This window comes from Thermothelomyces thermophilus, chromosome 2, assembly GCF_000226095.1.
Source record: "Thermothelomyces thermophilus ATCC 42464 chromosome 2, complete sequence".
NCBI lineage: Eukaryota > Fungi > Ascomycota > Sordariomycetes > Sordariales > Chaetomiaceae > Thermothelomyces > Thermothelomyces thermophilus.
In genome coordinates this window covers 4,241,385-4,251,985 of record NC_016473.1, presented here as the reverse complement: position 1 = coordinate 4,251,985, position 10,601 = coordinate 4,241,385, and the positions used below count along the sequence as shown (strand labels likewise).

General features: G+C 57.5%; 4 protein-coding genes and 1 non-coding gene across 5 annotated transcripts; 3 read left to right on the top strand and 2 right to left on the bottom strand.

Annotated features, from left to right (window-relative positions):
* Positions 1 to 883: 883 nt before the first annotated feature.
* On the top strand, positions 884 to 3,536 carry MYCTH_2302251 (uncharacterized protein). The gene has a single exon (XM_003662051.1). It carries the CDS (start codon positions 1,382 to 1,384, stop codon positions 3,236 to 3,238), a length of 1,857 nt encoding a protein of 618 aa, XP_003662099.1. The 5' UTR covers positions 884 to 1,381; the 3' UTR covers positions 3,239 to 3,536.
* On the bottom strand, positions 3,537 to 5,644 carry MYCTH_2302249 (uncharacterized protein). Its single transcript, XM_003662050.1, has 4 exons — positions 5,514 to 5,644; positions 5,144 to 5,453; positions 4,157 to 5,084; positions 3,537 to 4,053 (listed from the first exon to the last, which is right to left on the bottom strand). The coding sequence occupies exons 1-4, from the start codon at positions 5,561 to 5,563 to the stop codon at positions 3,836 to 3,838; spliced, it is 1,506 nt and encodes a 501-aa protein (XP_003662098.1). The 5' UTR covers positions 5,564 to 5,644; the 3' UTR covers positions 3,537 to 3,835.
* A 191-nt stretch (positions 5,645 to 5,835) lies between these two features.
* Positions 5,836 to 5,907, top strand: MYCTH_t70. Its single transcript has one exon. It is a non-coding gene; the product is annotated as a tRNA-Thr (tRNA).
* A 256-nt stretch (positions 5,908 to 6,163) lies between these two features.
* On the top strand, positions 6,164 to 7,924 carry MYCTH_2302248 (uncharacterized protein). Its single transcript, XM_003662049.1, has one exon. It carries the CDS (start codon positions 6,325 to 6,327, stop codon positions 7,783 to 7,785), a length of 1,461 nt encoding a protein of 486 aa, XP_003662097.1. The 5' UTR covers positions 6,164 to 6,324; the 3' UTR covers positions 7,786 to 7,924.
* Positions 7,925 to 8,676: 752 nt separating this feature from the next.
* On the bottom strand, positions 8,677 to 10,579 carry MYCTH_2302247 (uncharacterized protein). Its single transcript, XM_003662048.1, has 2 exons — positions 9,414 to 10,579; positions 8,677 to 9,360 (listed from the first exon to the last, which is right to left on the bottom strand). Exons 1-2 carry the CDS (start codon positions 10,489 to 10,491, stop codon positions 8,879 to 8,881), a joined length of 1,560 nt encoding a protein of 519 aa, XP_003662096.1. The 5' UTR covers positions 10,492 to 10,579; the 3' UTR covers positions 8,677 to 8,878.
* Positions 10,580 to 10,601: the final 22 nt, after the last annotated feature.

The window sequence follows — 10,601 nt, the reverse complement described above, 5'->3', positions numbered from 1 at the left end:
TTGTCAAGGCGGTCAGCGTTAGGCTAGGAAGTCAGCTCTTTGTCACTCATGACTCTCTGTACATACCCCTTCTCTAAGTGGCTCGGCCATGGCTCAGTACCCTTAGACTGGAGGAGATATCGTCATGGTAGCGGGCTGTGAACCGTGGCTGAAGTACACTAGCTTTCGAATGATTGGTGATGTTGTTCCAGGTTCAGTCAGTAAGAAAGATACGTTCTGAGCCAGATGACGGGATGCGGGATAAAGAATAGTTGAGATGACTAAAGTAGGTACCTGGAACTAAGCGATCCCTCTTTTCAACAAAGAGGTGCCGCAGCGCCAACAGGAGCGCTCGACATAGGCGGCCACGAACGAAGTTAAGCCATAGGCGGCTTGAAGCTAACATAGTACTTAAAAAGAAGTCGATCCAGTGATTGAGGTCTTGCAAGTTCGCGTTGCAACGGCAGCTCTTCGGTCTGAAAACCGGAAGGCACACACGCCCGTGCCAAAAGTCAACACGCAGCCGCAGGAAAGAGCAGGAGGAAACCAACTCATATACTGCCCAACGTTCAGCTTTTCCCCAAAAAATCCAGGCTTCCAATTGCCCGACACTGGAAAGAAATTTACACGTGGAACATGCCGTGACAATGAGGTCTCTGTATCCAAGTGTGGGTTTATGGTATTCTGCTCCCAGTTGCTTACGAACTTCACGAAGAGTGAACGAGTCTTAGGCGGAACATTCCCCCCCCCTTACTACCCTTTCCCCATTCTCAGTCATTCAAAAATTACTCCAGACTTCCAAGCTGTCATCTCCTAGGAACTTTCACCATCTCAAAAATCTCGAACTCGCAGCTCAGGTGTCGGTAAAGCTAGCAGAGAGCCCTTTCCCGCACCTTCCTAGAACGCACCAAGAGGTCAATTCTTCCATTAGACCAAAGCAACTTGGCTTAGTCCCTTAATCTTCGTATCCATTTCACAAAAGTCGCCCAATGGTACACAGGTAAAGCTCATCTTCTGCTCGTTTCCCCATCATTTTCAGCACCGTTCCGGGCGAGCTGCCTGGATCCCACACCCCAAGTTCCTATTTCCGTGCAATAAACCACATCATTCCTTCCACACATAGGCCTTTCCAGAAGGTAAGCAGACATCTGTCTTCCCTTGACTCCTCTCGCCGTCGTGAGCAGCCATTGGCCATGCAGATGGGCCATGACATGTTCAGTTCTGGAAATGCCTTTGACACACTTCTCCATCCCAGGCAGAGCTTTCCAATTCTTTCTCTAAAGAGCAGCTGTAACATCACCGCAGCCGACGCAATGACCTAGCAAACTTACAGTTTTGTGGTACAAGTGGCATATGAAGCTATTCTCCAGTAACACTCTCCTTGTCACATTAGCTGCTCGAAATGGCCACTCACACGAACCCATTTCTTGCTTCCTTGGGCAACGGCAAACTTCCCACTCTGGCCGAAATCGAAGCAGCCGCCTTTGGTCGCATTGAGCCCGAGGCGTTCCAGACGCAACAGGTTAAACCCCCCAACAGCTTAGCAAAAGTTTCACGATGGCTCGCTGACCAGGACGGACACGTTGGTGATGGTCATTTCGTCAAGCTGAATCGGCCGAGAGGCTCAAAATCCAGCAGAAACAACCCAATAATCATCTCGGACAGCGATGAAGAGTTGACAACGCAGAGGCAGCCCAGCCAGGTTAGGCATGCTTATACAGCTGGGGCAAGGGCCACCAAGCCAGTGTTATATACGCCTCCGTCGTCCATCCATCTCTCATCCAGGGGACGGAAGCGTAAAGCGCCCGACTTGGACGACAAAGTGGAGGAAGTCATTGTCGTCCAGCCACCTCGAAGCATTCAGGAGCGTCACCCTCGTCCGACACCACTCATTGACCTGACCGCGAGCCGTCACTCGAATCGTACAACGTCCCTTCTCGGCAACTGGGACGAGGACGTTCTAGTCGTGGACGCACCGCCCGCTGAGAGGCGCCGGGAACTGCGGCAACTCGGGCTTGGAAACCAAACAGGCTCGGGCGGCCGACCACAGAAACGACCGAGACACGCGCCCGTGATAGCAGTACCCGCAGCCAACCAGTCACCGCAACCCCATGCTCAAGCGGCACCAGATGAGCCGAGCGCACCGGAGGCAGACGCAGCCGAAACCACGGAGCTGGTGCAGAGCATCGCGTCGGTGACCCACTTCTTCTCTTTGGCGACGGAGATTCGGGACAAGATATATCGCCACTTGCTGGTCTCGCCGAAACCCATACATGTCCAGCATCTATGGACCGAGCCGGCTCGCCGCTCGACTCGTCGTGGCCGCCAGGGCGAGGACATTCAGGCAAACACTATAGACACCAAGATCCTGGCCGTGTGTCGCCGCACTGCTTTGGAAGGAACGCGGGTGCTCTACTCAGAAAACACCTTCTTCTATCTGTTACGAGACCCCGAAGTTGTAATGTGTTCAAATGGCGGGCGCCGAAGTCAGCGGGTTGCTGGCCGGAGCCGGCGGGAACAGAACGGCCCCAGTATCAATCTCGCCAGGTACGGTCACCTTATCCGGCGCATGGCTATCGAGCTGGAGCCAAATCGCACGGAGAAATCATACGAAAAGCTCATGAGCGCCGCTCTTCAGACCTTAGCGCCTGCGACCGCAGAGTCGCTTCCCTCCCCTCCCCGTCCGGTTTGCAGCCCTATCCACCTGCACATCCTGACCATCACCATCTCGCCGCTGCTACAGTCTAGTCACCGTACGGCGCGCTCCTCCGGTCCGGACAACCAAGACGTCGTCAGCCACGAGGGTCGTTTCCTCAGCACGGTGAGCTTCTTCAACAGGGGCTCTCCTGTTTTGAAAGCCCTGCAGCGCCTCGACACCGACTTCCTTCGCATCAACGTGCACGTCAACTCGGAGATCAAGAATGACCGCTCGGTCGGAGCCGAGACCGGAGATGAGTCCTCCTCCTCCGATGATGACATGGATGATGACAACTTAGACGGCTCCTCCTCCGCCGCCGGGGCCCGCCGACAATCCAGGAGACGCCATCTAGAGACCACCATTGACCTACGCTGCCTGCCCCGCCGTCTGGAGGCCCTCAGGCAAGAGCCCGGGCCTCTCGGCCAGCTCTGGGCGAGTGACGTGCTGATGCAGGAGCAGCGCCGGCGGAAGGGCGAAGAGGCGGAGAATACATTGGCGGACATGCGCCGACACCTGGAGGATGCGTGTCTGAAGCCGGACCTGGCGTTGCGCGGAATCTAGGAGGACCATGCAACCGCGGAGCAGAGGCGCAGAGAGGAGCGGGAGAGACAGGAGGCGAGGTGGTTCAACGCGGATGTGTATGACGAGGCGAGGGGCGAGAGTAGTGATGATGATGATGATGATAGTGAGGACGACGACCATGCTGCTGGGAGGGTTGCCAAGCCGATGAAGTCGTTGATCATTTCGATTGATCGGGTGGGCGATGAGCTGCGGGTTTATCGTCCCTAGGAAAGGGAGTTGCTTCGGTGGCTTGTTGAGTCACTGGTGGAGGCGGACGACAAGACCAGAAAGAAGTCGCTGGAATCCCGGAGTCGATTGGAGACGTATGCGGTCGCAGCCGCCGATAGTGAGGTTCGCCGGAGAGAAGCATTCTAGCATTCGCGGTAGCATTCTGCCGTCGACGGTGTTGAGAGGGGGGGGGGGATAATTGGGCACGGGAGATATTCCACGAGATATCATGGACACACATTCGCGGTAATCTTGCTTGGGAGGACATATATCGGTGGCATTTAGCAAGGCGGCACTCTTGCTTCGAGTGGTTGGTGGCGGAGCCCTTGCAAATCAATTTCGCGCCTGCATTCTTAGCTAGCCACAAGATCAAATCGTGATTTTCACCTTTGACACGTCGAGCGTCTCGGTGTCTATCAGCACTATCTCTTTCGTGGCCGCGAATGAGGGTACCAAGACCAGCCGGACCATCTGTCCCTGAGGGCCCTCGATGACCTTGGTGCCGAACTCGGGCTGGCAGCCCACAAAGTAGAGGTGTGGACACTCCTTCATGACGAAGGGCTCGTCCTCTTGGAAGGGGTAGGCCCCTGTTGTCGAGCTGTTAGCGCACGCACGCACATGCTTGGTGGGGAGGGAGGGAGAGAGGGGGAGAGAGAGAGAGAGAGAGAGAGAGAGAGAGACTATGCGTACACAGCGTATCCGGTGCCGTCGGCGCGCTGCACCGCCACCGGCACATGGCCTCCATCATGCCCAGCCGGTCGCTGTTGTCGACGTACTTGCAGATGTCGTCGAGGTTCTGCCCGCTCGTGCCCAGCACCCGCCACCCCTCGATCTCGCCCTCCCAGGGGTTGGTGACCGGGTCGAGCCAGCCGGGTTGCTCCTCTCTCGACTGCCCCGGCGGAGAGGTGTAGGTGCGCGCGGTGGGGAGCATGGCCGAGTGGATCGGCTGCTGCGGGTAGCTCGCGTTGGCTGGGTCGTGCGCGCCCGGGAGCAGGGTGACGGGGATGGTGGGGAGGAGCGTGGAGAGGAAGGTGTCGAGGAGCTGGGAGGGGACGGGATTGTAGGAAGAGGCGTCGTAGCCGTACTTCTTGTGACCCTTCTTGTCTCTGTCGGCCGCGTCGTGTTCGGAGGGCTTCGCAATCGAGTTGCCGGCGATGATGAGCCGGGAGATGTGGGCGAGCTCGGACTGGGCGGCCGGGTCGAGGGCCTCGCCGAGGAGGAACTCGAGGAGGAGGTCAAGTTCCATTGCGTAGGAGGTGTCGGTGCCGGAGAATTCGAGACCCGAGACGATGGCGATCTTTTTGGAGGGTTGGGAGTCGGCCATCTCGACGTCTTCGTCTTTGACCTTGGTCTTTTTGCTGGCGCTCCCAGCGGGTTTGGAGAGAGCCCAGCGGTCGGGCTGTGGGGGGAGGTCGGCGAACTTCAGATCGATGACTTCGAACTCGCCGTTAACATTCTCGGTGCCCATCACGGCAATGATGCAGCCCGTGACGAGGAAGTAGCTCTTGAGCACGTCCCCAACAAGGCGGATGCGGCCGGAGTCATCCTCGAGCATGATCGACTCGCCGCCCGCTTCGGAATAGTAGTGGTCTGCCGTCGTAGGGGCCGAAATCCAGCGCTGCTTCTCGTCAGACACCCCGGTTCCTCGGACCCTCCAGCCGCAGCTATGGCGCTTACGTCTTTGGCAACATCCTCCAGGACGCTGGGTTTAAGTGGCATGTCCATGTAGATCGTACCGGCAACCCAGCACAACTGGCCCTGCCGCACATCCAGCACTCGGTCCACCTTTGTCGCAGTCTCGCCGCCGAGCTCGGTTCCCTCCCATGCTGCGCTGGCTACCTCCTCGACGGCGGGCTTGATTTTCGCAAGACGGAGAAAGTAAATGTCGGCAAACTGCTGTTGGTATTGGCGATCTTTTGGCAGGGCAAAGTTATCGAGGGACTTGTAGTTTGATTCGCTCCGCTCAAGAGCAGTCGTCGCTGCTTCGCTGCATTTGAATAGAATTAGTGACTTCTCTCTGCTGCTCAAAAGGCGCATTAATGCCTACGAAGGATTTTGGAGCAGGCCTAAGCCCGCAATGTCGTTCAAAGTCACCATTGTTACGGTTGGCGGATGCTGATGTCTGGTGTCGTTACATGAATCGCACCTCGAGACGCGCTCGGCGAGGCTTGACGCGATCTTCTTACCTACGAACAATTACGGGTCATACAGTACGAAATACCCGACCCTGGGTACGGAGTAACGCGTATCTTACTGGAGCGGCTTCCGGTTTCTTACAGGTATTGGCAACTAGTTACGGAATACACATCCGTCACGGCCATCAGCAATTAGTTCACTCACAGGAACTTTGTATTATGTAAGCATCAGCAGCCTACATGGCTTAGTGGTAAAGCGTTTGGCTCGTAACCAAGAGATCCTAGGTTCGACTCCTAGTGTAGGCAAGAGGGATTCCATTGTGAGCGAGTCACATTTTTTTACCTTGTTATTTATCATAGGGTAGCAACGAAGATTCGTCGAAAGTGAGGCGCCTGAGTATTGCCGCCAACTGAGGCTGTTTGTATGGTACGTAATGTAACACAACAAGTTACCGTGGGTACTGTCAAGCGCATGCCCCTCTGACCAGGGTGCAGGGTCCAGAGCGATAAGATAAGATCGTGGGGTACCTTATCGGGTCTGGACTTTTTGCTGCAAGGACCAAAAAAATATCATCAAAGATCAGAGCAAGCCCGAGGACAGCAACAAATTACACCCCAAACTCGAGGTAGTCTTCTTCGCCGGTCTCTCGGACGGATTTCAGTCACATATCTCGACATCCGATAATTCACCGACACACAAGACATACACAACCAAACAGCTCAATGGACGAGCCAATGGCGGACGCTCCTGGAGCGCAGGTCAAGGTGACCTTCACGACCACCGAAGCCGATCTCCAGCTTCCCGAGAGCAAGCGACAGCTCCTCGTACCCGCCGATATTCGCCGCTATGGCTTGTCCCGGATTCTCAACTCCGAGTCGATGCTCGACACGGGCTCAATCCCCTTCGACTTCCTCGTCAATGGGAGCTTCTTGCGCACCAGTCTCGAAGACTATCTCACCAGCAACGGCCTGTCGCTCGAAACCAACCTCACACTACAATATGTTCGCAGCCTAATACCGCCCGTTTACGAAGCGAGCTTTGAACACGACGACTGGGTCAGCGCCGTCGATGTACTCTCTGAGTCCTCGCCATCCGGCCGCTGGTCCGGCGACAGCTTTCAGCGCGGTCAAGACAGGATCCTCTCGGCCTCGTATGACGGCTTGCTGAGGATATGGAACGCCTCCGGGCAGGTGGTCACCACCTCTCCGCCCGGCAGCCACGGCGGGCACACGGCCAGCATAAAAGCAGCCAGGTTCCTCACCGATTCCCAACTCGCCTCCGCCGGCATGGACCGGACGGTGCGGGTATGGAAGTACACCGAGACGGACCAGTTCTCGGGCGAGCTCAAGCCGACGCTCGAGCTCTACGGCCACAAGGGCTCCGTCGACTCCCTCGAGGTCGACGGAGCGTCCAAGCGCATCCTGACCGCCTCGGCCGACGGTTCGATCGGCTTCTGGAGCGCATCCAAGGCCTCCGCCCCGGAAGCCGACGCCTCGCTCCTCCCGGGCGCGCACGCCTCCAAGCGCCGCAAGGTCACCAGCTCCGTCAGCGCCGCCCAGCGCGGGCCGCTGTCCCTGATGCAGATCCACTCGGCCCCGGCCAGCGCCGCCGTCTTCGACCCGCGCGACCGCATTGTCGCCTACTCGGTCTCGCAGGACCACACCGTGCGCACCATCGACCTGACCACCAGCAACGTCGTCAGCACCCTCACCACCACCCACCCACTACTCTCCCTCTGCGCCCTCTCCCGCGCCGGCTCCGCCTCCCCCTTGCTCGCCGCCGGCACCGCGGCGCGGCACGTCACGCTCGTGGACCCGCGCGTCAGCACGTCGACGACGTCCGTCATGACGCTGCGCGGGCACACCAACAAGGTCGTCTCGCTCTGCCCGTCGCCGCAGAACGACTACTCGCTCGTGTCGGGCGCCCACGACGGCACCTGCCGCATCTGGGACCTGCGCAGCGTCCGGCCCGCCACCAAGGACGAGGGCGGCATGGGCAGCGTCAGCGAGCCCGTCTACGTCATCGAGCGCGAGAGCGTCAAGCAGAGCGGAAGGAAGAAGCCGGTCGCTGGGGAGGGCTGCAAGGTGTTTGGCGTGGTCTGGGACGCGTCCCTGGGCATCTTCAGTGCCGGGGAGGACAAGAGGGTGCAGGTGAATTCGGGCAAGCATTTGGTCGCCCAGTAGAGTAGAATGCAGGGGGGTTGGGGGTGTAGAAGCGGGGTCCGGAGGGCGTCCGTAGATGGATAGATGAGAAAGGGGGGAGGTTTATATATTGTTTATTTATACCCGGCCAGACAGTATGTAGGAGTGAATGGCTACACTCAGGCTGTCCTTGCTACGTACGGCCACTGAGAGTGAGAGAGAGAGAGAGAGAGAGAGCATTGTCAGGCTCGCCGAAGCCGTTATTTTGTCCTCGACCTTCTGATGTTGCCGTCAAATCGTACCTCCGTGACGTTGCACGTATGGTTGCATCAGGAATGTGCTCCCCACAGTTTATCACAACTTCAAGACCGTCCTCCCTCTGTCCTCCCAGGGGGCCGGAAAAAAAAGGCTGGCTGCAAAGCTTTCTTTCCCAGGTCTCTTTCCCCAACCCCTATGCCGGTAATGGTATGGTTCGCGATGCCAGGCAATCTTCCCTTGGTTACCTCCCAACCGAAACGTGCCCATCCCGTGTTTACTTGCTTTGCAGTGTCAAAACCGAGCCCGAAGCATCTCCCAAGCAAATCTTCTTCCCCAGTCTGATATCCGCGATATCCCTCATTTCCCAGCTTCGTTTCGAGACACATGTTACGTCGCGGCGTCTTGATATAGGACACAGGCTGAGGCGCGACATGTGCAGGAGGTTACCTTCGGAAATACTACTGCCTCGTTGAGACTTCGCCCCATGTTGCGGAGGCAAACTAAGCTGGTAGGGGACGAGGGCGCGGTGGCCTTTGGAACTGGTGTGCAAGCTGGGCCGTCGGGCTGAGGACGCGCAACGTGAGTAAGAGGGGAGACACGGAGGACTGGAGCTACTGCTGAGCGGCGGTATGGTGACCGTCTGTGTTGTGTGCTAAGGTCGGTAGACTTAGAGCCTCGTTAGGCATCCATTGACTGAGTCTCAGGGGCTGCGAAAAAAAGGGGCAAGGCCGACTGAGAGCTTGTTCTTATCGACTACAACACCCGGGCCTTTTATTGTTTGGTGGGTATCGCGCGTGTTGGAGCGGTAAGACTGGAATGCCCTCGAGTAATGTTGCCGGTATATGCTCGACCGTCGAGTTGACGCCGGCTCGTGGGCTTAGCTCGTGGTGGCTTGTTTCGACTGGTCGTCTTGCTGGGTCAAGATGGCTAGTGGCGGAAGATTGAGCGGAGCTCCTTGTTCAGCATCCATATTCGGTTGAGTAACCAGGGTCTTCCATCTGCTGGGCTCTTCTCTTGACGCAAGGCCGTTGCCGGGTGGCTCGGCGAGGCGCGTGCTGTCGTGTTCGCCGGCGCCGACTGCAGGCTGATTCTGAGGGACGGGGTTGCACCCACCTGTATCACCATCGGCATCTTGCGTCTTGGCCGCATCTTGCCTTCGAGCGGCATCTTGCTCGCTGGTCGAATTAGGGTCGCCGCCATCCTCCTCTTCGATCACTGCAGGGGCGACCGGCCTGGCCACCGGGATAGGAAGGTTGAGTTCGGCATGATGTGGGAGATCGGGAACAGGGTCGAGCTTCTGTCGTTGATAGTTGAGAACGGCGAAGAGCTGAACGGCCGCGTAGGCATCAGACGACGAGTCTGCCGAATGTTAGCGACCACCCGAGCCGATGAATCACGGAGAGGCGGCTTACACATGATTTGATCCATGTTCAGACGTCTGGTCCAGTTGCTTGTACGGACGTCGTCACCCTTGAAAACGGGCAGCCCAAGGTACTCCTTGACTTGGGTGGCCAGAGAAACCAACTTCTTATTGATGGAGTCATAATCACCACTGGCGGAATACTTGACCAGCTTGTAAAGGTGGCTGAGCTCGAACTGACCCTGGGTCTTGATACCCAGATAGTCGGCTAGACGCGTGCAGTCTCCCTTAATCCAGACGCCCACTTTCGTAATAGAGGGATCCTCCATCAACTTCTTTAAGGCCGGAGCGACCAGTTTATCCTTGGAAGGGTAAGAGGCGATGTGGAAGAGTCCAATGCGACTGGGAGAAGCGAGCTGGATGAGGGAGACGTTCTTCCGGGGGCCTGAAGACCTTTGCGCGTTGCTCATCCATTCGAGGTCGAAGCCGACGACCTTCTCATTCATAAAATACTGCTTGACGACCCTCTCGGTGGTCTGCATGCTGGTGCAGTAGTGGATCTTGACTTTAACATCACGCGAGCCGTCGGCGCCTGGGCCCCGGTAGAGGCTGTAGTTCCAGAACGACTCGGGACTTCCTTTGGGGGCCCGTCTTGCCGCCTGAAAGGCTTTCTCGGGTATCTTGAAATCCAGGGGGGTGAAAGGCACCGCGTCTGGAGTGGAAGAATGCTTGGGCTTGGGCTTGGGCTTGGGCTTCTCCACCGTATCGGTCACTACACTTTGGTCCTTCACGGCCGCCCCTCCGTCCGCCGTTGCTGTGACGTTGGCGGTGGCGGCAGAAGTAGTGATGGTACGGGTGGTTGTTGTCGTTGTCGTTGTCGTCGATAACGATGTGGTTACCACATCGCTCAGCAAGTCCTCGGGTCCTTGGCTAGTAGAGGGTCCTCCAGTCATGTCTGCCATGGCGGGTGCAGATGGCACAGAAACCGGGTCTCCCTCCGAGGCAACAGCTGCCGTGGCACTGTAATACCTCAGCGAAGGCAAGCGGGGGTACACCACATCGCTGCCACCAGAGAAAACGATGCCACGGCTGACGTGCCACACCTGGTGCACAGCCTTCCGAGAAGTCATCTTCACAAATGAACGGTGCCTGTACAGGGTGTGTTAGCAACGAGTGGGAGTTACACTAGAACGAGGCACCCATGGTCGGGTCGGAGGGACACTTGCAGCAGGTTTCGTGA

Bases quoted from the DNA above. Each gene is read 5' to 3' on its own strand.
- MYCTH_2302251 (XM_003662051.1), top strand. From the start codon at position 1,382: ATGGCCACTCACACGAACCCATTTCTTGCTTCCTTGGGCAACGGCAAA.
- MYCTH_2302249 (XM_003662050.1), bottom strand. From the start codon at position 5,563: ATGGTGACTTTGAACGACATTGCGGGCTTAGGCCTGCTCCAAAATCCT. The intron at 5,085-5,143 runs GTAAGCGCCATA...GACGAGAAGCAG, and splicing joins TGGAGGATGTTGCCAAAGAC to CGCTGGATTTCGGCCCCTAC. The intron at 4,054-4,156 runs GTACGCATAGTC...GCTCGACAACAG, and splicing joins GACGGCACCGGATACGCTGT to GGGCCTACCCCTTCCAAGAG.
- MYCTH_2302248 (XM_003662049.1), top strand. From the start codon at position 6,325: ATGGACGAGCCAATGGCGGACGCTCCTGGAGCGCAGGTCAAGGTGACC.
- MYCTH_2302247 (XM_003662048.1), bottom strand. From the start codon at position 10,491: ATGACTTCTCGGAAGGCTGTGCACCAGGTGTGGCACGTCAGCCGTGGC. The intron at 9,361-9,413 runs GTAAGCCGCCTC...AACATTCGGCAG, and splicing joins GAACATGGATCAAATCATGT to ACTCGTCGTCTGATGCCTAC.